The 25034-nt window shown below is 41.4% G+C and overlaps 1 protein-coding gene across 5 annotated transcripts in view; it reads right to left on the minus strand.

Annotated features, from left to right (window-relative positions):
* The window catches only part of INPP4B (inositol polyphosphate-4-phosphatase type II B), a 257958-nt gene that overhangs the window by 37003 nt on the left and 195921 nt on the right, over nucleotides 1–25034 (minus strand). For all 5 annotated transcript variants that reach the window (XM_077934060.1, XM_077934057.1, XM_077934058.1 and 2 more), the window contains 3 exons: nucleotides 18880–19027; nucleotides 3168–3340; nucleotides 1080–1203 (listed from right to left, as the gene is read on the minus strand). In XM_077934060.1, coding sequence (XP_077790186.1) covers nucleotides 1080–1203; nucleotides 3168–3340; nucleotides 18880–19027 — 445 coding nt within the window. The remainder of the gene's footprint in view (nucleotides 1–1079; nucleotides 1204–3167; nucleotides 3341–18879; nucleotides 19028–25034) is intronic.

A 25034-nucleotide genomic window follows, 5' to 3' on the forward strand; every position in this document is an offset into this window, starting at 1 on the left:
CAGTTAAAACACACTGGCTGGAGCCAGAGGAGGAAAATTGAGTTTGGTTTCCATAATCCCACCCCCTTGTACTCCCCAAAAATGCTGCTCCTGAGAGTCAAATATGCCTATTCCAATTTTTGGCATGGGATGTGGTGTGAAGGGCCACAGTTGCAGTGGCAAATAGAAGAAAAAAAATAATCACTGTTTGGATCCAAGTTAATAGAAAACGCAGCACATACAATATAATGCAGGTCAGGTAAAGACAACAAACTGTCTCACCCTTCAATGGTCTTCTGAAATAAAATAATCAATATAGTACTAAATATGTTTATTCAGCCATCCATTCTGCTGATAGATCTTATACTTCCAAATAAACATAGCTGAGAATATCCACAATATATATATATAAATGTTCAATAAATGTTAAAAAGAAAAGAAATTGGCACACAGCTGTGTATCAGAAATACCAAAATGGCCTGGTCCGCACATCACAGTAAACCAAACCATGGCTTGGCTTAGCTAGAACATGCAGATTTCTAGAGGGAGAGATAGCAGCCACTTTGCTCCCTTCCACTGTCATTCTGCTGCTATGCTGAGCAACCCCATTGCTTGTTTTAAAAGTGCAATCTGAACCCAGGTTCATGGTTTAGTTCTCTGTAGACTAACCATGAGCAACAACAGAAGTTAGTCCAATGGTTTGTGGCTCTCGGTTTGCCTGGAGAGAACTAAACCATAAGCCTGGGTTTGGACATCACCACAAACCAGAACTTTCGAAACTTTTCATGTTGGTGACACACTTTTCAAGGCATGCATCATTTCATGACACAGTAAATCAGTTAACTGGAGGTTAAACTAACCCCTTTCCAGCCCTGGGAGGAGCTTGGGGAGCATTCATGTGACATACTTATATACTAACGTGTCGTGAGACAGAGTTTGGAAAGCTCCGTCTTAAACAAAGCTATGGTTTAGCTCACCACAGGAGCAGGACAACTAGGGAGGAGCAAAACTGCCAAAATCTCCTCCACAAGAGCTCTTGTCTATTCTTCTTAGCTTTTTTAGAACACTTTAATGTAGCCATCTGAGTGTATAACACTTACTATATGTACTGAGGAGTCCTTCATACTGAACAATTAGCCCGACCGTGTGAAGCTGCTGCAGGAAGCCTTGATCCCGCAAACTGGAGTGCAATTTGATTATAAACCCACAGACCAATCCAGCAAGCTAGAGTAATGACAATAACCAAATAAACAGATACCAATTATATTAGAAAGAAAGAAAGATAACAAGAGTCATTTACAAAATTCACTCAGCATTAATAACACAAATTCAGCTTGAACCAAGTCCCACTCTTTTGTCTGTGAAGCTGAATGTTGGAAAGATATGTCTAAAGCATTTATTCTCAAATAGTACTACAGAAGAAACATCACAGATTAAAAACACCCTAAGAGTTTTTAGATCAAGCATATATTTTATAGAATAATAAGGCATTGACACAGATCATAGCCATTCCAGAGATCTGAAGGAATCAAACCTAGCTAGTTGTTTTGGTGTGCAGCCTGTCCTTATAATATGAATTTAGCCATTGAAAGGAGAAGATGAGCAAACAGTAGGAAAGAGAGTGGATATTTGGATTATTAAAAGCCTCCCACTGAGCAATGGACCATTATCATGCCACTAGATAAAATTGACTAATTTAACTTTTCTTGATTTCATGTTTTCGAAATCAAATCTCCAGTTCGTGCTTTCCCCCCCGTTCTGCACCTTCCACTGAAACCATGTTTTCTAAATAGGTGTATAAGTGCAACCATATCCCGTAAGACATGATTTTGTTTCCAAAAGCAGTACATTTGTTCATTTGCTGCATAGTGTAACTTGAAAGTACACTCCTGGCTTGTAAAACATCTATTTGTCTGCTCACATTCCTATGCTCCATCTTAGGAATGAATCTGGTCTGTAGATTCACCAGGCACATCTTCACATTATTAATTAATGATTATGGCATTATATATGTATATTTCACAAAGAACAGGTATGACATTACTGTAAAAACATGGAAACATACAAGTTCTGCACTTAATATCTCGTTTTAAAATTCCAAAACCATTTGTCTAGACGTGAAAAAGGGAAACATATCCATCTTTGCACTGTGTTACTGTTGTCCCAGATCCAAAGTCCTCTGGGCATGAGCAGAAAAGCACATCTGTGCAGTCATGGGAGGCTCCTAATGTCTCATTATATGCTGCTCCAAAGGAACACCAACTGCTGCTGGAAGGGGAAGCCAAAAAGCCCCCTTGTGAATGGGCAGAACACCATTGTGCATTGTGCATGGCATTTCATGACTGTTCAGATGAAGACCATGTTTCCTTTTTAAAATGTGGAAGTATTATGCTTCCATATTTTTATATTATGTGGAATATATTACATTAATGACTAAAATGGGTAATTGGATTTTGCATTATTGACAAAACAGTTTGCACATTTTTTTTGTTCCCTGAGGAAGGGCCTGTGGAGCTGAAAATGTGTTCATCATGAAAGGGTATTCTGAATTAAAATGCATTTTCCAACAGTGTGGGAAGCTTCCGCTTCTGTGGCATAGAGGCGTCGGCTTTGGTAAGGCATTGCCTACAATAATGATAACAGCAGCTGGAGACTGCTTGGGTAGATCTTGTGTAAAACCAGTTGTGTTCTACTATCAGGACATGGATGGAGGCACCACCAAACATCTGAGAGGTGGCTTCAGAAGCACTGGCAGAAACATCCAAGGCAATCTCCTGTACTTGCACCATGGATCAATAGTGTATTTTCTGGTATATCAGAATGGCCCTTGAGCATCTGAAAACACGCAGTAAAAAGTCCAGGGAGCAGCAGTTTGCCAAACACCTTCCACATGTGACTGAGTCACATGTAGAAAGATGGAGACTTGTCCTTTGGTGTCTCAGTGGAGTACTGCAGCACTAAGGCCACTTTTGTGGAGCCAGAAAAGGACTGATCTACTTTTCCACTGTATGCTATGGGCAGAATACCATTCACTGGGATAGCCACATGCCTTTATACTCTAGGAGGTGGCTAAGTTGTTTTTCAAAAATAAAATGAAAGCCTGCCTCAGTTAAACCTGGCACAGTTCAAGTCGACAGCTCTGCAACAAAACAAAACAAATAAGTTTATGAAATGGAAGAAGCACCTACTGCTTGACTGAAGACAATATCTCTTCTTAGGGTCAGCATTAAGCATTGTGGCAAGCTACATGCAAGTTCCTGAAGCAGAACAAAAGACATTGATTGCTTTGCCCTAGTCACCACCTCTCCAATACAGTCCTTCAGCGTAACTGTGAGTGGATAAAGTTGTTCATACCAGTCACCTGTAACAAAGGAGGGAGATCAAGAATGGTGATCAAGGTAGAGAAAAATCTCCTTTTCAAAGCAGAAAAATCAGTGGATGTAATCCTTTCTCTTTGTGCACGCATACTAAGCTATGGTCAGGTGCCTGCAGCAGCAGTCAGCACACACTGACTGCTGTTTCTGGTGTATGAGATTATTAGCTCAGCTCATCCCTGCATTCTCAATACAACACCACATCCACAAAAATCAACTTCTTGTTCATAGCCTAGTTGACGCAATTAAATGAACTTCCCAAAGTAACAGCAGCCTGAGAGGAAATCAAAGCTGGAAAACAAAATAAATGAAATGCTTGGTCAACTGAGCAAAATATTTATGATACTCTGATCTTCTAGTCAAGCTAAGGAAGTGCAACATATTGATTTCTTTATCGAGTGATTGCATGTAGTAAAAGAAAAAAACCCAAAACCCTACAACCCATGGATGTATACTAGAGCAGTGTTTCCCAACCTTGTGCCTCCAGCTGTTTTTGGCCTACAATTCCCATCATCCCTTGCCACTGGTCTTGCTAGTCAGGGATGATGGGAGTTGTAGGCCAAAAACATCTGGAGGCACAAGGTTGGGAAACACTGTACTAGAGAACACAAACTTCCTACTGGCTTTGAGAGGAAACAGTTAATCAGCAGCTTGACATATGACAAATTCACTTTCTGACATTCATGGGGGGGGGGGGAGACGACTGCCAATTTATTCTTATTTGTGAACAATTTTACAAGGGGTTACAACAACTGTACATTGCCAACGCAGCTTAAAAGCCATTCATTCCCTTTACATCCCCCACCACCACCCACAACATGTCTGTGAGGCCTTTCAGCCATCCCACATATTGCAGTAATCTAACCTAGAGCATAGATGGCAGACATTTGGCTATCCCTGTCCAGCCAGGGGCACAGCTGGGCCAGTTGAGCCTCAAGCAACAGCCATGGATCCAGAAACATCCCCAAGCTACGTACCTGCTCCTTCAGAGGGAGTATAACCCCATCAAGAGCAGGCAACCTACCACCCATCTGGTCCAGGGAACCGCCCACTACCAGTGCCTCAGTCTTATCTGGTTTGAGTTTCAGTTTATTGGCTCTTATCCAGCCCATTACCAATACAAGACAATGGTCCAGCACATCCACTGCCTCACCTGTAGATGTAAAGGAGAGGTAGAGCTCTGTGTCATCAGCATATTGCTGATAACACTCCAAAACTCATTATATGAAGATGATGTACAGATGGTATATGACACCAGTGCAGTTAGGGAAAATGTACAAAACTAGTTCAAATATATGTTGGAAGTGTAAGAAAAAGGAGACATTTTATCATATGTGGTGGGATTGTAATGTAATTTTAAAAATTTGGGAAATGATATATAACAAATTGAAGAAAATGTTCCATCTAACATTTGTTTAAAAACCTGAAGCATTTTTGTTAGGGATTGTAGGGAAAAAGCTGAAAAACATCCTCATGTATGCGACAACGGCCGCGAGAGTCCTAATAGCACAAGGATGGAAGACTAAAGAAATTCCAACTAAAGATTCAAGGCAAGAAAAACTGATGGACTATGCAGAACTGGCAAAATTGACACGTAAGATACGGGACAAGGATAACTGTGATTTTAAAGATGAATGGGAACCCTTTACAAAGTATTTGAAGAGGCAACAAAGTGAATTAGACTCCTTGGCAGGTTTTGAATAAACATTCACAAATTTTTTATTGACAATAATCAGTCAATTTAAGGATCTATACAACTTTGCAACATGAAGAGAATAGCATTCACAGAGAAACCAAAGACTGGAACTGAGGGAAGTCAGGTGGGGTGGGGGTGGGTGGGTTTTGTGTGGGAGGGTGGGGGGAGGGAGGGAAAATGGGGGGTGGAATTAAGGATGATATGCTTTTGGATAATATGTTTTGTTTAAATTTTCAATTAATTTTTTTTAAAAAAAGACAACACTCCAAAACTCTGGATAACCCACTCAGTGGTTTCATGTAGATATTAAATAGTATAGGGGATAAAATCTAACCCACATTGAAGGCTCCACAGGGCCAAAAAACACTCCCCAAACATCACCATCTGGAAACATTCATTCAAGTAGGAATTGAACCACTGCAAAGCGGTGCCACCCACTTCTATCTTGGACAGTTGCTCCAGAAGGATACCATGGTTGATAGTATCAAACCTTTCCCATGACTACGTTAAGTTCTACAATATATCTGCAGAGTGCTTCCATATTTTCCCCCAAGTTAATTTCTACTCCTTCAATCACTATAGATAACTTTATTTTTCATCTGTTCCCAATTTGAATTCATTTTTAATTCAGAGTTTGAATTAACAAGTGTGATGTAAAGTGGAAATAAAAACCCAGGTGTGACCTCATTTTTGCCTTTGAACAAAGATACAGATTGTTCCCTACTAAAAACATTTTTTCTAATGCAAACATTGTGTTTTTTCTTTCTTTCTTTTTTACAACTGTAGCAGATTTAGCATCCTTTGGTGCTTTTGTGATTCTCACAGTATCCTGGGCTCTTTCCCCCCCCTTCCTCTGTCGGTTCCCACTGATAACGAAAAAGTTTATTGTATGACCTACCATACCCTACATTTACTTAATTGTTCATTCCATCTTTGTAACTGAAGGTGAAGAGCATTTGCTTAAAATTAGGTTCCTAACAAATCCTGTACAGCTAATTTAGCATCTAAGCAAAACTCATGATTTCAGTATTCTAAAAATAAAACCCTGAACTGCAAATTGAACTGTAACTGCTAGAGGTTTGGAAAGTGTTAAACTCTGCTATACCACAAGATAACATTTGACCTCAACCTACATCTATCTTACATTAGCATCACAAGTACTTATTACAGTACAAATGTATAGAACATACTGAAGCTATGTGTTTCACAATACTTATGAACACTGCAATATTTTATATTGAGGATTTCCCCCAAAGTCTCAGGAGCACAGAGTTCTCTCTTAATAGAATATATTCATGTTGTGATAGCAATACAGTGATACTGACGATAATGCTTTTTAATATCTTGGAGGCCTAATACAATGTTAAGTGAAATTCAATTATTTATGTAAGCCATCCAGTCGCCTTGCATGGAAATTTTGATTAGTTTTTCCACTGTTATGTTTTATCTCCAGTAGGTGGAGCCACTTAATAAGCCTGAAACGCCAACATATAATCAGTTATTATTCAATTAAACCGGTATCCTAGGCTATGTACACAAAACCAGCTCAAAATGTTTCCCCCCACTGCATTTCAAGTTACAGTATATTTACATGTTGCTGTACGCACCAGAGAGAGGCCAGAGATGTTGTCACCTAATGCAAAATACCTGTTAGGTTCCACTGCACCTGTAACATCTGCCCCCCAACTCCTAGTCATGAAGCTGCCACCAGTTCATGAACAGCTGTGTCAAATGTACACACCTCAGCTTAATTGTGAAGTGAATGTGGCTTAAATTTTCAAAGTTGGAAGTTGGTTTGAAGGAAAACACATCAAGCAACAGTATTCCTCAAGAAGCTAAAGGAAATATGTGGATTGTGGCTAGCATCCTGTGTAAAAAGTAAAGGTAATGGGACCCCTGACCATTAGGTCCAGTCGTGGCCGACTCTGGGGTTGTGGTGCTCATCTCGCTGTAATGGCCGAGGGAGCCGGCGTACAGCTTCTGGGTCATGTGGCCAGCATGACTAAGCCGCTTCTGGCGAACCAGAGCAGTGCACGGAAACGCCGTTTACCTTCCTGCTGGAGGGGTACCTATTTATCTACTTGCACTTTGACGTGCTTTCAAACTGCTAGGTTGGCAGGAGCAGGGACCGAGCAACGGGAGCTCACCCCGTCATGGGGATTCGAACCGCCAACCTTCTGATCAGCAAGTCCTAGGCTCTGTGGTTTAACCCACAGCACCACCCACGTCCCTTTTAGCATCCTGTGTACATGGTTTCAAACAATGGCAGTGCGAGTGTACTGGAGCTACAGTACATGGTAATGTGTACACCATTTTAGAGCCCCCCGGTGGGCTCAGTCCGGATTACATGTTAAACTTAGGTCCCATTGAACAAAGTCATGTCTAACTTGCCTCACTGATTTCAATGACGTCTAACTTAGCCTGGATCCGACCCACTTAATTCAATGATTCTGGGGTTTCCAATATTCTGAAGGGATGTTTAGGCATCAAATGCACTACTGCCCTTTTACAGGAAGGGATCTGCACAAATCCTTTTCTGATATTATACTGGATGAAAAGAAACACACAGGAAATTGACCTGTGCCATTTCCTTGTAGCATCTAAAGATGGAGCTTTGAGGCAATGCTCACAGGTGTACTTAAGAGCCCAAAGGCACAACAGCCAAGCATCCTCTCCCACCTTTGACAGCAACCTATATCCAAGCCTCAGTGTGCCAAAAGCAGAGAGCAGGATCATGACCTGAAAAGCAAACAACTCCAGATTGTTCAAGTAAAATAGCCTATGCTGTACAATATAACCTGCAGTTCTCTGAAGCAGCAGAGGACCCCTGCCTCTCAGCTCTGCAACTGCATACTGAAAATTACATGCATGCAATTGCAAAATACAGTAATAACCTCTTTTTTTTTTTTTTTGCATATTTGCAAGGTATACAAGTTGAGCCTTACCTCTCTGCTTTGCTGGGGGAAGGGAATACAAAAGACTTTGTACTTTCTCTTCAGTAAGATTTGCAGCAAAGGTGCAAACAGCAGCCCTCGAAATTTCAAGCAACTGAAGTATTTTTCACTTACTACAACAGATCTTTCTGAAGAGGAAAGAGTTGCAATTGCAGACCTTGAAGAACAGGTTGTTCTGTTGCAATGGTATTTAAGGCTCTACTGCATACATACTTTCCTTCCTTCCTTTTCTCTCTGCTCAGCTGATGACCCAGAGGGCCTCATAAGTTACCATGGGGTAGTCTGTCCTTTATAACCATATGTAAACATATGAACAATTACCTACCTGATATCTAGTGCACCTGCATAACTTGGATTTAAAGGAATGGGCAGACATTCTTATGTCACATTCACAAATAATTTCTTTTATAGGAGAGCTGCCTCACAATATCACCACTTTCTACAGAAATAATGGTATATAACCAGCATCAAAACAGAAAATAACCACCTTTCTTTAGTAACAGGGATCAGAAAAAGGTAGCATAAGACAGTGGAATATGCTTAATTTCATCCCATCTTTGTCACAATCTTTTGTTCACTTCACTGTGAATACTGCCAACGTGGCTAGCCACCAGCTGAGGAATTAAATAGGTCAAAGATATGGAGAAGATGGTGCTTCTTGATTAATGCCACATTTAAGCAAGTGAGGCAAACCCTGGAGTTCTAAGGAGCCTGAATAAAATTCAATACAGTATAATTAGACATTATATACTAAACCAAAAGGTTTTATTTATAAAAGCCTCATAGCTCAGGATTATTCATACAATATAGAGTCAATTAACCATTTGCTTCATGAATGTAATTCTAGTAAAGACCCATTACCCAAGCTCGTTGGAATGGATTAATGTCTTCTCCAATATTTGGACTGCACTTCGTACATTCCAGGACTGAGTTGCCCTTCTGCGTAGCACTGTAGTTTATTATTTTTATTAGCTTATTTTATGTGGGGTGAAATAACATTAATTGTCATTATATTTGCTCTTGTAGAACTTCAAGGAGGAATTCAACTGGGAGAGCAGCTTCGAGGCATTATCCTGAAATTTTACAGTATTTGGGGGCCCTTTGAATTAGGAATGTGAAGAACATCTTACTCATGTCCATGGAGTTTTCCACTATCCATTTTATCATGCTGGCTCTCAACAGATCTCCGTCTTGCTCAAGAAACAGGTGCACATTCAGCTGTTAGTCACCACGCAAGTTCACTTCAGGGTAATTGAACATCATCTACAGCCCCCATGCAAAGGCTGCAAAGATCAGTTAGCTGTCAAACTTTCTTTCACTTCCACAGTGGATCTGGGGGGGAAATGCCTTCACTGTGAGTTTTGCTGCTGCTCTTCGCAGCCTTTGCATAACATAAAACATCTTGCTTCATCAAGGAGACGTATGGGGGAAAGCTGCAAGGAGCTGCGATAAGTGTCAAGTAGTCATGGGGAACCTTTTCACCGTAGAGGTGAAACTGACAAGAGGTCTGAAGTTCCTTGTCAATTTCATATCTAGAGTAAAAGTATTTCTAAGGACTGATGGCTCAATGAGATGAAAGGTTCCCAGTTTCACTACAGTTCTTCTCAGCCTCTCTATACAATTCTCTGAGATTCTGCAAAGTGCTTTACATACCATCACATCTAGTTTTTCTTTCTGAGCAGCATGTCAAGATATTACAACATCCAGCCACCAAGAATTTCTCCTATCAGCAGAAAACAAACTGAGTATGATGTAGCAAAGAGTGGGTTTTAAAAAAATTATTATTATTTAAAAATACTTGTACACCCCAGTGGAACTGCCATTCCTGGATCACAATTTGAACCTTATGGATTATTGTAGCATCCATGCTTTGGGTGAAAGAGTCAGATAAAAATGAAATGAAACAATGGAAGATTTGTCTGCATGGGCATTATGGCACTGTCAGGATAGTCTAAATCAGCCTTTTTCAACCTGAGGGTCCCCAGATGTTGTTGAACTACAACTCCCATCACCCCTAGCTAGCAAGGCCAGAGCTCAGGGATGATGGGAGTTGTAGTCCAACAACATCTGGGCATCCACAGGCTGAGAACCGCGGGTCTAAATGCTACATTTCTGGAACCCTCATTTGGATGTTATGGGTATGAGGCACACTTGGAAGCACAACTGGTCTAGAACCATCCCAACCTATTAGTTAGATATTATTCATGGTTGTCACCATTCTCCTCCTCCTGCATATCTTCTGGCTGACACAGATGGCACGGAAAAAGAGGCCAGCATGGAGAATGGAAGAAACAGCAGGGGTATCTCCTGGTACTCAAAAGTTAGAAAGGGACTATTCCAACTCGCTCCTCAATGTAGGCTCTACAATGCAGCATGAAAGTGAAGCATCTCACACAGGTGACTGTCCAACCTTAGCTTATATGAGGTAAAGGAGAGTCCATCACCTTCCCAAGACATGTTTATTCCACTGTCAATACTGCAATACCACTCATACTGCTTTGAAATCTCTTCCAATGTTGAGCCAAGATCTGTTTGCCTTTAGATTTTCTGCCCACTTGTTCAAGTCCTGCTCGCCCCCCAGAAAGAAAGCAACTCTGCTCCACCTTTTGCATGACAGCCCTTCAGATATTTGAAGACCATGATTGAATCTCCCCTTAAGCTTAACTTCTCTTGGCTAAACAAACCCTCCTCTTTCAACTACTTCTCACAGGACTTGGTTTCCATCCCCATCTCCATTCTGATCACCATCCTCTGGACATGTTCCTGTTGGTCAGCATCTGTTCTCAGATGTGGCATCCAGAACTGGATTCAAGACTCCAGATGGGGCATGAACAGCAGAATAGAGTGTAACCCTTACTTCTCATGATCTGGATACCATGCTTCTATTAATGCAGCCTAAGATTGCACTGGCCCTATTAGCAGCCATGTCACAGCGCACAATCCAGTCCTGTCAAGCACCTATTATTTTGCAAAATGAGCCTGAAATTTTTGGAAATATATATATTCATGTACAGTTTGTCACTTTTACAATATTACTGTTTCTAATGCCATCAATTATGACCTACATGAATAAGAGTAGGATGGATATTTGGAAAAGTTGTTCTGTGAGGTTGTAAAAAAAAAAGGGGGGGGGAGTTCCAGTTGGCTGATGGCTCTCTCTGGCAAATAGGGCTTTTATTTTAGGAAACAATATTTCTTGGGAAGATAAATGTCACATTACAGGACAGTTGTGCCCATTTGCCTAGAGACACCCTGATAAGGTCAGAGATGATGACCTTTCATCATGCAGCCAGAAAAGGGGCATGCAATCCTAAAGGTCTACAATCAATATGTCAGTCTACTTTTCACACAATAAGAGACTGAGCAGAGAGTATAGGAAGCCGAGAGACAGAGCCATTTGGGGGCAAAACCCTCTGCAGCACCTAAATGAGCACTGTCACCTTGTTTTATCCTTCCTCTGTGCTAGTAACTAGCCATCTAGTTACACAGAGCAACTGCCTTTGATAACTATATCCCTGCAGATCACATGTGAATGTGTTGAATGACTGTGAGCTCTTAAACAGGTGAAATCAATAAACTGTTTTTGAAAACTAGTGCTATCGCCTTGGTCTATGCGCTTTCCTCCTCCAATATTCCAAGTCATGGGGGGAAATGCAAATTTTAAACAATGTCAGAGATTTGACTAGAGCAAGCAGGGGGTGACATGGTGGATAGTGGCATTTTAAAACAAGGTTTGAGTACAGCAAGAAGGGTGTTGGGTAATGCACTGTTGTGCTAGCCTTTCAGTGTTGGCTTCTGTGTTTTACCCATCTACCCATCTCTGCTACTGCTTCTTATTAAAATTAGTTGGTTGGGCACAATGGCTCAGAGTCTCTCCATCTCTGCTTTACTCAAATCTCTGCCATAGTTTGAGTACAGCAAGAAGGAAGAAACACTGAAAGGGGGGAAATGCTGTTTTAAACTTCTCCCCTTTTCACTCCTCAGCTGCTTCATGTGAGGGAGATAAAGGATGCAGAGCCCTCAAACATTCCATAGTACCTTCCCACAGAGTATTTCACTTCTCCATCAAGACGTTCCAGGTACAATGTAGTAATTTAGAAGAAATGCTTTATTATCATGTGAACACCATCTATGTACAGTGGTGCCCCGCAAGACGAAATTAATTCGTTCCGCAAGTTTTGTCGTCTAGCGAATTTTTCGTCTTGCGAATTATTATTTAGACAAAGGAAACAAAGTCGCGAGACGTTTTCGTCTTGCGAAGCAAGCCCATAGGGAAATTCGTCTTGCGAGGCAACTCGCAAATGGAAAAACCTTTCGTCTAGCAAGTTTTTTGTCTTGCGAGGCATTCGTCTTGCGAGGTACCACTGTACATCCGTCAACTGAACTTAGCCTTCTATAACGAAACAAGCTTAATGATAGGGATTGCATTTAAGGTTTTATTCATCTTAAAGATACAGCAACACCTATCAACATGGGTACGTGCACAAAGGAGGCTACAAAGTAAGAGAGAAGCAGCAGCACAGAAAAGGGGTGATGGTCTTTGTGCAAGGGAGAGTTGGAAAAAAGGAGGAAGGAGAAGGTAGGGAAAGGGGGATGAAGATGATAATGGTGTGCAGAGGAGGCTGCAGAATAGGAAAGAGGATAAGGCATAGATATGGGGGTGATCTATGTGCAAGGGTCTAGATTCAGGTAGGTAGCCGTGTTGGTCTGACATAGTCTATATATATATATATATATATATATATATATATATATATATAAATGTCCAGTAGCACCTTAGGTAAAGGTAAAGGGACCCCTGACCATTAGGTCCAGTCGTAGCCAACTCTAGGGTTGCGGCGCTCATCTCACTTTATTGGCTGAGGGAGCCTGCGTACATGTGGCCAGAGTGACTAAGCCGCTTCTGGCAAACCAGTGCAGCGCACGGAAACGCGGGTTACCTTCCCGCTGGAGCGGTACCTATTTATCTACTTGCACTTTGATGTGCTTTCGAACTGCTAGGTTGGCAGGAGCAGGGACCGAGCAACAGGAGCTCACCGTCTCCTATATCCACCTATATCCAAGCCTCAGTGTGCCAAAAGCAGAGAGCAGGATCATGACCTGAAAAGCAAACAACTCCAGATTGTTCAAGTAAAATAGCCTATGCTGTACAATATAACCTGCAGTTCTCTGAAGCAGCAGAGGACCCCTGCCTCTCAGCTCTGCAACTGCATACTGAAAATTACATGCATGCAATTGCAAAATACAGTAATAACCTCTTTTTTTTTTTTTTTTGCATATTTGCAAGGTATACAAGTTGAGCCTTACCTCTCTGCTTTGCTGGGGGAAGGGAATACAAAAGACTTTGTACTTTCTCTTCAGTAAGATTTGCAGCAAAGGTGCAAACAGCAGCCCTCGAAATTTCAAGCAACTGAAGTATTTTTCACTTACTACAACAGATCTTTCTGAAGAGGAAAGAGTTGCAATTGCAGACCTTGAAGAACAGGTTGTTCTGTTGCAATGGTATTTAAGGCTCTACTGCATACATACTTTCCTTCCTTCCTTTTCTCTCTGCTCAGCTGATGACCCAGAGGGCCTCATAAGTTACCATGGGGTAGTCTGTCCTTTATAACCATATGTAAACATATGAACAATTACCTACCTGATATCTAGTGCACCTGCATAACTTGGATTTAAAGGAATGGGCAGACATTCTTATGTCACATTCACAAATAATTTCTTTTATAGGAGAGCTGCCTCACAATATCACCACTTTCTACAGAAATAATGGTATATAACCAGCATCAAAACAGAAAATAACCACCTTTCTTTAGTAACAGGGATCAGAAAAAGGTAGCATAAGACAGTGGAATATGCTTAATTTCATCCCATCTTTGTCACAATCTTTTGTTCACTTCACTGTGAATACTGCCAACGTGGCTAGCCACCAGCTGAGGAATTAAATAGGTCAAAGATATGGAGAAGATGGTGCTTCTTGATTAATGCCACATTTAAGCAAGTGAGGCAAACCCTGGAGTTCTAAGGAGCCTGAATAAAATTCAATACAGTATAATTAGACATTATATACTAAACCAAAAGGTTTTATTTATAAAAGCCTCATAGCTCAGGATTATTCATACAATATAGAGTCAATTAACCATTTGCTTCATGAATGTAATTCTAGTAAAGACCCATTACCCAAGCTCGTTGGAATGGATTAATGTCTTCTCCAATATTTGGACTGCACTTCGTACATTCCAGGACTGAGTTGCCCTTCTGCGTAGCACTGTAGTTTATTATTTTTATTAGCTTATTTTATGTGGGGTGAAATAACATTAATTGTCATTATATTTGCTCTTGTAGAACTTCAAGGAGGAATTCAACTGGGAGAGCAGCTTCGAAGCAAGCCCATAGGGAAATTCGTCTTGCGAGGCAACTCGCAAATGGAAAAACCTTTCGTCTAGCAAGTTTTTTGTCTTGCGAGGCATTCGTCTTGCGAGGTACCACTGTACATCCGTCAACTGAACTTAGCCTTCTATAACGAAACAAGCTTAATGATAGGGATTGCATTTAAGGTTTTATTCATCTTAAAGATACAGCAACACCTATCAACATGGGTACGTGCACAAAGGAGGCTACAAAGTAAGAGAGAAGCAGCAGCACAGAAAATCTATGTGCAAGGGTCTAGATTCAGGTAGGTAGCCGTGTTGGTCTGACATAGTCTATATATATATATATATATATATATATATATATATATATATATATATAAATGTCCAGTAGCACCTTAGGTAAAGGTAAAGGGACCCCTGACCATTAGGTCCAGTCGTAGCCAACTCTAGGGTTGCGGCGCTCATCTCACTTTATTGGCTGAGGGAGCCTGCGTACATGTGGCCAGAGTGACTAAGCCGCTTCTGGCAAACCAGTGCAGCGCACGGAAACGCGGGTTACCTTCCCGCTGGAGCGGTACCTATTTATCTACTTGCACTTTGATGTGCTTTCGAACTGCTAGGTTGGCAGGAGCAGGGACCGAGCAACAGGAGCTCACCGTCTCTTCAGTGTATCTGAAGAAGTGTGCATGCACACGGCTAAGCCGCTAAACCGCTAATAGCGGCTAAGCGGCTTAGCACTATTAGCGGTTTAGCGGCTTAGCGGCTATTAAAGGATTAGCGGCTAAGCTGCTAAAAGGCTATTAGCGGCTTAGCGGCTTAGAAAAAGGGGGGGAAGCGGGGGGAAAATCGCAAGACTAGCAAGACGTTTCGTCTTGCGAAGCAAGCCCATAAGGAAAATCGTCTTGCGAAGCAACTCAGAAACAGAAAACCCTTTCGTCTAGCGGGTTTTCCGTCTTGCGAGGCATTCGTCTTGCGGGGCACCACTGTACCAAGAGCAAACTTAGTTGGTCTCTAAGGTGCTACTGGACAATTTTTATTATTTTTTTATCTATGTGCAAGGGAGAATTGAAAAAAGTGAGGAGGAAGGTAGAAAGAAAAGGGGGGGTGAAAAGAGGAGGTGCAAAGGGGATCACAAAAAGGAGGGAGGAGGGACCAGGGGAATGGCCTTGAAGACAAAAGCAGTGGCACGGAATGGTTTGAAAAAGAGGGCCCTCATAATTGGGTGGAAGGTGAAAAGGATAATTCATAGCTGCAATGTGTGGGAGGAGGAAGATTCTGGTGGTTTACATGTGGGTGGTTTATGTGCAGGGGGGGGTCCCACAAAAGGAGGCGGCATGCACATGGCGTGAAGGTGAAAACAGGTGCAAAGTGGGATTGCAGAAGAGAGAGAGAAATGGTTTCAGAATAGGACTGGGAAGGTGAAAAGTGAGCTTAGTAGTTGCCTGGGCTGGGAAAGGGAAGTTATAGTGGATTAATGTGGGGGGGATGACAGTGGAGTTGGCGAACCGAGTGATCAGAAATTCAGCCCTAAATAAATAGAATCTCTCTGTACAGCAAGTATGATAATCCACACAATGTTGGGACTTCATTTTGAAAAAGGGAAATCTACAGCCTGAATTCTATGGAAAGAGACATGGAAAATATTAACTTTAATTTTCTCCTGCAAATACAGAGACCGTACAGTGCTTTACAACAATCCTCTACCTTAAAAAATGAATGCTTTCTACTTGCTTTATCCTGCAGTGAAATCATAATACTGTGCTGATGACACCATAGATAGTTACCATGGAAACTGATCTCTCAAATTCAGCCTTAAGAAAGTACTCACACATTGGTCTTCAAGAAGGATCAGAGATAATATATTCCTAATTTAAAGCTAGCTATCTAAGAAATAAATCGAGGGTATGCAGATTTTAACATAAAATACCACAAGCATGTAAAACAACCAGCAAACCACACCACAGAAGTGTTGCATCAAAAGAAAGGTACAAAAAACCCCATTTAAACAATTAAGTGTTACTGCTTGGTTGTCTTTATTCTTTTCTATAGGGTGCCAGAATGCACACAGATTTGTAGGAAATTCTATTTTGATTCCATAGCATCCAAACAACAATTTCCCTTAAAATAATGTCTTCCATTTGCTAATCTACTACAAGCAACTTACTATTCAGCCTCCCTGCTGGACACACACACACACACACACACACTACAGCCACAAATATAAAATGTTATAGCAAATTGGGGTGGCGAGTACATGCACAGTAAATCATGCATATGTTAGCTTTGCCTCCTACAGTAAAGACATTACTGTAGAAATTGCAACTGAAAATCCCAAGGTGAAAGCTGTGCCACACAGTTTTAAAGCACCAGCGTTTTAATGGTCAGTAGCTGTAGGGAATTTAAAAAATGTTAAAGCCACAGAGAACATTCTCCACGGCAATTCATAATATTAGTTATCTATTACTGGATGCCTAAGTTTGGGCACTCAGTACTGTACTTGCATTCGCAGAAATGTTACAAATTGACAGCATCACAAGATCTTGTGTGAGTAGCAGTCCTGTTTATTTATATCACAAAGTCAAGATGCACAGAGCTGGAAAGAACCTGATGGGTCACCTATTCTAAGTTGGAGTAGATGATCCTAAGGGTCCCTTCCAACTCTATGATCCAATGATGATAGTAATAATGTGATTATTTGTACCCTGTCCATCTCACTGGATTGCCCCAGCTACCCTGGACGGCTTCCAGCAGTCTAAGATTTCTGGGCTAAACACAAACTGTAGAAAACACTACAGAACCTGTTCTTTAACAAGTAAGATACAGTGCATATGTGTGGGTTGTCAAGCACAGGATCACAGTGGTAATTAGTCACTCATTTCTTTTCAAGAGTAAACAAAACCAAAGATCTTATTAATACTGTCATAAAACATACCTCGTTGCTAATGGTGGTGCTTTGACCCTCTGACTTTTATCTTTACACCCTACCCATAATCCCTTAGCCATATACTTCACAAACTACTTGTTCTTTTACTTTTGGTTTTTTCCTGTTTGTCAAAGTGCTTCTCTAGCTGCTCCTTTGGTCTCATGATTCCCCCAATGATCCCTTAACTAATTAGCCAGCAGTTGTGACTCTGATGGTCCCTGTTGCTTTCTGAAAAAAGCTCAGTCTCCCACTCATTGCATTGAAAAGCTGCCCACCTCTTTGCTCCTTGTTCTCTGGTTCTCACTCTCAGCTCACTACCTATAATGTCATTTGCTGTTAATTCTCTTCATTCTCCTTTCCCACTCTCACCTTTGCACCACCCACCATGCTTTTCCGTATGCTTAGGAGAACAAGCCCTTCTATTTCCATTAGCAAAAATTCATTTTATTTTATTTTTTGTTAAAAGAGAGTCCGGATTCATCTTTCAATTGTCACTGTAGCTCCACTGGCACATATTTAGTGCAAAATAAACAAAATAAACATTAAGTAGTGATGTATGGAAGTGAGAGCTGGACCATAAAGAAGGCTGATCGCCGAAGAATTGATGCTTTTGAATTATGGTGCTGGAGGAGACTCTTGAGAGTCCCATGGACTGCAAGAAGATCAAACCTATCCATTCTGAAGGAAATCAGCCCTGAGTGCTCATTGGAAGGACAGATCGTAAAGCTGAGGCTCCAATACTTTGGCCACCTCATGAGAAGAGAAGACTCCCTGGAAAAGACCCTGATGTTGGGAAAGATGGAGGGCACAAGGAGAAGGGGACTGCAGAGGACGAGATGTTTGTGCTGTGTTCTCGAAGCTACCAGCATGAGTTTGACCAAGCTGCGGGAGGCAGTGGAAGACAGGAGTGCCTGGCGTGCTCTGGTCCATGGGGTCATGAAGAGTCGGACACGACTAAATGACTAAACAACAACAAACATTAAGACTGCAATATTATGCATGCTAGTAAGTCCCATTGAACTCCATGGGAATTACTTCTGAGCACACATACAGAGGATCCCACTGCAAGTAGTAACTGTGACCGACAACAGGACAAACCTCCCAAGTCTATTTTTCATGCTAGAAACCGTTGCGACTTTGACCCCACTATTCAGATAGTTTGCACAAACCACAAGGATATGTTTATTTTGAAAACAGCATATAAATTTATGTCAAAGAGGCATCTGTCAACTGCCTTTCCCTCTATTTCCTACCGAGCCTGGTAAGGGTTAAGTGCGTGCACTTGACTCTTCCTCTGAATCCTGTTTTCAAGGAGAGCCTAAAGCAGATTAAACTTCAAAGCAGAAGACTGTTCTTTCAAAGAGGTTTCCTTGTAGCGCACACACAAAAAATTAAGCACTGCAAGCAATTCTTGACTCCACTATGGAGATGCAATTTGATAAATAATCTCCCAACATTCAAGGCCAGAATCATGCAAAACTATACCATCAGCACTTTCATCTACCAACTCGCCTCCTCTCTCTTTCCTGTGGCCTTTTCATTTTATTCAGCTCTTCAATGATAATAAAAATGTGCTTCCTACCACTTAGATGAGGCGCCACATGCTCTGCTGGTAGAGGGTCGTTTCCATTTTCCGTAGTGATGCTGGGCATGTTGTCTTTTTCAAGCAGTCTATCCACCATTGCAATAATGCAGTTTAAACTCTTCCCCACATTGGCCCACACCCTGTCCTGAAAAAAGTATCAGTATCACCACTCAATATTTAAAAATGCATTTAAAGACACAACAGTAGATTCATTAGTTTCCTTACTATAATGAATAATAACAAAACAATATATTCCAGCCTTGAATCTACTTCAGCAGAAGATCTTTGCTACTTACTTCAAAGGTACAATTGCAGAATAAATTATTCTAGGATTGTCGCTACGTTTAGAATTGCCACAGACTATTCAAGAGGAGCATCCATGTTAGTATATTGCAGCAAAGAGAAAGACACATGTAATACCTCAAAGACTGACAAATATGATGTCACATATACAGTTGTGGACCACAGCTTCCACTTTCTCAAATTTATTTTGGCAAAATTTATTCTTGTGCATCTGAAGCTGTTTGGGCTGATGTATATTCTAAGGGAAGAGTATAGCTATTTTCTTCAAGATGAAATACATTAGTACATGTTTACATAACTGATGAGAAGCCCAGTCCCTGAAGATACTCAATACCTCCAAGTGGGAAGTGGCATTTTTAAAAGTCATATAAAATTAAATTCGTATCCCACCCTTCCTGTGAAAGGAGCACAGGGCAGCAAGAATCACATGATAAAGCAACAAAACATCCTAAAAACAATTCCAGTACAGATGCAGACAGGGAAATGTCTCAACTTAAAAGGCTTCTTGGAAGAGGAAGGCCTTTAGTAGGTGCCCAAAGGATGCCATTTTCTAATATTCAAGGGGAAGGAATTCCAAAGGGGAGGTGCAGCAACACAAAAGGCTCAATTTCTACATTATGAAGAATGGACCTCCTGATAACACGATATCTGCAAGAGGCCCTTACCTGCAGAGTTCAGTGATTGATAGGGTATACAAGTGAGGCCATCTTTCAGGTATCCTGGTCCCAAGCTATAAAGGGCTTTGCACATCAAACTAGCACCTTTAACTTATCTAGTAGCTAACTGACAGCCAGTGCAATTCTTTCAACAGTGGGGTAATATGTTGACTATATCCTGCCCCAGTGAGCACTCAAGCTGCCTACATTTTGCACTAATTACAACTTCTGGACAAATCTCAAGTGCAGCATTGCAGTAATACAGCCTGTGATTACCAGCTCACAGATGACACTGGTCAGGTTACAGTGATCCAAAAACAGCCATAGCTGGTTAAAGGCACTCCTAGCTACTGAGGTCACCCAGGCCTCTAGCAACAAAACAGAACCAGGAGCACCTCCAGACTATAAACCCGCTCTTTCAAGGGCAGTATAGCCCCACCCAAAGCAGGCAATTGACCATTTATCTGGACTTGGGAACCTTTCACCTACAGCACCTCATTTTTGCCACCACTGAGTCCAGAGACCAGTTCAGGGCTTGCACAGCCTCTCTTCATTTGGGTGCTACTGAGAAATATAGGTGGGCACCACCAGCATACTGATGAGGCCTTGCCCCAAATCTCTGAATCTCTAAATCGCTTCATATAGATGTGAAACAACACTGGTGACATAATAGTACCCTATGGTATCCCACAGCGCATCTGCCAGGGGGCCAAAAGACAATCACTCATTATTGTTCTTGGAAACCAACCCATAGGACTGGAACTACTGTAAAACAGTGCCTCTATACCCATCCCACTAAGTTGGCTGAGAAGGAGACCATGGTCAATTGTACTGAAAACCACTGAGAGATCAAGAAAGAATAACTGGGTTGTGCTCACCATCTTTAAATTCAGCTCCATAATTTTTTGAGGGCTAGTAAACATTTCATTGTGTTTGCAAGTATGCAAAGCATAGCATGGATGCCTGTGGTGTTGTGGTTTATGTTTGCAGTGGGTCAGTGGCAGAGAACACATGCTGAGAATAAAAAGGAACCATGGTGGATTAAAGCTGTGACTTCAAACAATTGTGCTTACTTAACTGTTCATTAACAGCAGGTTTTAATAGGCCATGGAAGTCAGGAAACAAGTTTTATGGGGAGAGAATCAGATGCCTTAAGCAGTGATATATCAGGTTCAATCAGCATTGCATAACTGTTCAGCATGTCACAGTTACTTGTAAACTCAACTACTGGATATTCATTAACATGGTAAAGCTAGCTTACAATATCTAGCTAGCTTCACATTTCTGATCAGCTGTTGAAATAAGGTAAAAGCACATGGGCTGAATTATCAACAAGATCGTCAGCAGCTATTTCTATCTGCCCATGAAAGAAAAGGAACAGTATAACAATAATGTAAAGACAGGTAAAAGTGGAATATTTCTAAAGAGATATGTGAAACTGCAGGATAGAATGCCAAGTAGGAGAAAATTATAACGTGATGATAATGTTGCGAGGTGAAGGTGAAGGTACCCCTGACCATTAGGTCCAGTCGTGGCCGACTCTGGGGTTGTGGCGCTCATCTCGCTTTATTGGCTGAGGGAGCCGGCGTACAGCTTCCGGGTCATGTGGCCAGCAGGACTAAGCCGCTTCTGGAGAACCAGAGCAGCACATGGAAACGCTGTTTACCTTCCCACTGGAGTGGTACTTATTTATCTACTTGCACTTTGACATGCTTTCGAACTGCTAGGTTGGCAGGAGCAGGGACTGAGCAATGGGGGCTCACCCCGTCACAGGGATTCGAACCGCCGACCTTCTGATCGGCAAGTCCTAGGCTCTGTGGTTTAACCCACAGCGCCACCCGTGTCCCTTGATAATGTTGTAGAAGAGTTCAAAAGCTTATACAAGCTCAGTCTGCAGCATGAACACATTTTTTTAAAAGTACAGTATTGTGCCAGCAATTATTGACATGTATATGCCCTATCTGCCATAACCAGTCACCTTGCACCTGCGTCTTTATATAAAAGGTTTGCAGGGTTGTTGTTTTTTGCAAACATTAGTCCTTTATAAATAACTCTGGTTTGTGTTTACTTTTTATATTTCTGGGTACTGCTTTTAATAGGTGACAAATCCCCTACTTACCAGATTATTTCTAAAGACCTACCTGACTAATGGATTATAGAATGGACAAATGATCTAATCACCTGTGGACTCAAGAGAGGAATTATGAAGGAATGTGATTTTAGCTTAAATGTTTTTATTTCATAGGAAATAATTTATTTCCCTTGGGTGTTTCCTCAGAAAACCTATCTCCCTCTGCTTTTCTCTCTCTCTGGTTTAAAAATCTATATACCAGAACCTATCCCCCCCCCCCATCTCTGACAAACCCTGAAATCAAACCTGACTCACTCCTGTTAAAAAAACCAACACCCTGCTTAGCAATAAGTTATTCATGTCCTTGTTCTGTAAGTGCACACATGTTTATCTGAACTAAAACTTCACCCCCGTGGGAGTTATCACAATGGTAAAATTAAACTCGTGAGTTTTTCTCAATCCCAGAGTTGATTTGCCCTTATTTGATCTTTTTATTTCTGAAAGACAACTAAAATAAGCCTTTGGTAAAAATCAATGCTAAATTTCTATTTCATTTCAAGCATAACAAGCATAACAACATGATGTTTAAAGACTGTATTGTACTGGCACTGAAAGAAGTATGCAACCTTCCAACTTTTGCAAAAATGAAAAATAGAAATCCCCCTTCACCTTGACAAACATGCTTCTAACAGTACAATCTTCCGTATGTTTACTCATTAGCAAGAAACACTGTTCAATGAGATTTTACTCACAGCTTAGTGTGCATAAGACAGCAGTCTACGATAGTGAAATAGAAATAACTGGCATGTTTATTAACTAAGGGCCAAACTAGACATGCCATTAAGGGTTTATTTGCAGTTTGTGTGTGTGTGTGTGTGTGTGTGTGTGTGTGTGTGTGAAATGTAAATAGAAACCACAAGGCAAGGGGCTTGATACCTGTCAAGGTCAAGCAGAGTAACCCTTTCCTCCCCTGCTGCAGCCCTGCAGAAACTATGACTTTCCTCCCAATGCAATTAGCAGTTTCAAAGGAGTTATTTTTGTGAAGGCCACAGCAGTGGACAAACGAGTTAAACCCACCCCCACCCTCAACCCCTTCCTGCCTGCTGAGATCCTGATAATGATCACCCTCCCACGGTGCCTATTTATATTATTGTTTCTTATTATTTACTTCAGTTTTTTTAGAGTAGCTGTTTGTGGCAAAGTACCCCCTCCTTCCCTTTCCTCATCTTTCCACAATCCAGCCCACCCTGCTGTCTCCAGATATTGCAGCATGGTATTCAGTGTTTTGACTTAGAGCAAATGTTTGTTTACAATTCAGTTTTGACACAAAGAAAAGATAAAAATTGGGAAGAGAGAGAAAGGTAAAATGTAGGCAAGAAAACCCAAACACATAACCATACAACAATATCACTAAAGAGAAACAGGTTCTGAATCTGAATCAGAGGCTCAAATTGGCCCAATTCAGGCCAACTTGGATTTTACCCAAAGCCACATGAACTTATACAATGACAGCTGAAGCATTTTGGTAAGTCTAGTATTAGGAGGACTGGTTCTTCCCACATTTTCATTTATGTTAGGCAATTAACTTCACTGGAAGTATTCCCAGTTTACACTGATAGCTACTGAGATATACTGGGACATGGGCCAAACTTCACTGTCACATTTTATGCAAGTCACTGAGGTTCAGAATAGCAATGATTAGCTCTATCCTCCCCTCCCTCTGCCTTCTGGTTCACAACTGGGGGCAGAATCCTATTTTCCCTTTCAACCATTATAGTACAAGTGCATGTATATAAAAATTAAAATAGAATCACTGTAAGACATGTCCAAAAGGTACATTTTTCTTCCCCAAAGAAAAGTAAAACATCTTGGAAGGAGGAGGGCGAGCAAGCATTCAAAATCTGAATTGAAGCTGAGCTAAACTCTGGCAAATATTCTTGCTGCACAAAACTGTCCTCACTGCTTAGCAAGGTAGTACTTTCTTCCCTCTGTCTGTACTATTTTTGATATTTCTCAACCATAACCCTTCTTGCTTCTGTGCTGCAACCGAACTTGCATGTTTATGTCTCCTAAAGTGTGGCTGAAATGTGCTTCCTTTTAGGTGGCAGCTCATCCCAGTTTCCTGCTTGAGGTGAAAAGGAAAACTGCTGCCCTGTGTATGTGCCTTGCTCCTCTTGCTTCCCCCTACCGCCCCCCAAAAAACCAAAGTCTTGCTTACTGGCATCATGCAGCTATGGTTTCTGGGGAGATTGTGTGAGAGACCACAAGATTATGCAGAGGGCTCTGGATGCCTTGTGTGACCTCTCCTGGTAAGCATGGCACTCTGCCAGAATCCAGAAGCCACTGCTTTTTCAACAGTAGGGATGGGGGGGGGGGGGAGAGAGGCCATGCCCTTGGATTCTGCCACCTGAAGCGGCTGCCTCAGTTTGCCTCATGGCTGGGCTGTTCCTGCTTTCTCCTGTGTTTAAGCTGCAGTAAGATGACACACTTAAGATATTAAATATATATATTTAGGGGCAATGATTACATAGTAATTATGTCTTCTGTTGTTGTTGTTGTTGTTGTTGTTGTTGTTGTTGTTGTTGTTGTTGTTGTTGTTGTTGTAACATTTATATCCCCACCTTTTCTTCAAGGAGCTCAAGGTGTTGTATATGCTCCTCCTCCATTTTATCCTCACAACAACAACCCTGTGAGGCAGGTTAGGCCGAGAGACTGTGAATGGCCCAAGTTCACCCAGCTTCATGGCTCAAGCATTGCGTTTGAACACTGGTCTCCCAGGTCTTAATTCACAGGTCTTAATTCAACACGTTAACCACTACACCACACAGGTTCCTAGAAGATCTGTTTTGGCAAATCAACTGTATTATCTTCCCACATGCATTCTGAAATTTCTCTTTTCAAAAATTTGCGTAAGTAAAGCCTGGACTTATAACTCTGTTGTCTTTTCATATTTGTCCACTGCTGTTCATAAAGTACTTTCTAACCAGGCATGCTAACTAGCTAGAAATATACAACACTGGCTTCTAAATGGCACTCTGCCCACCTAACTCTTGCATTATGTATGGAGTGACTTTTTATCCTCCCTGAAGGGAGGCTTTGGAATGATAGAAACAGCTGGTGAG

The sequence above is a fragment of the Podarcis muralis genome, chromosome 9, assembly GCF_964188315.1.
Source record: "Podarcis muralis chromosome 9, rPodMur119.hap1.1, whole genome shotgun sequence".
Taxonomy (NCBI): domain Eukaryota; kingdom Metazoa; phylum Chordata; class Lepidosauria; order Squamata; family Lacertidae; genus Podarcis; species Podarcis muralis.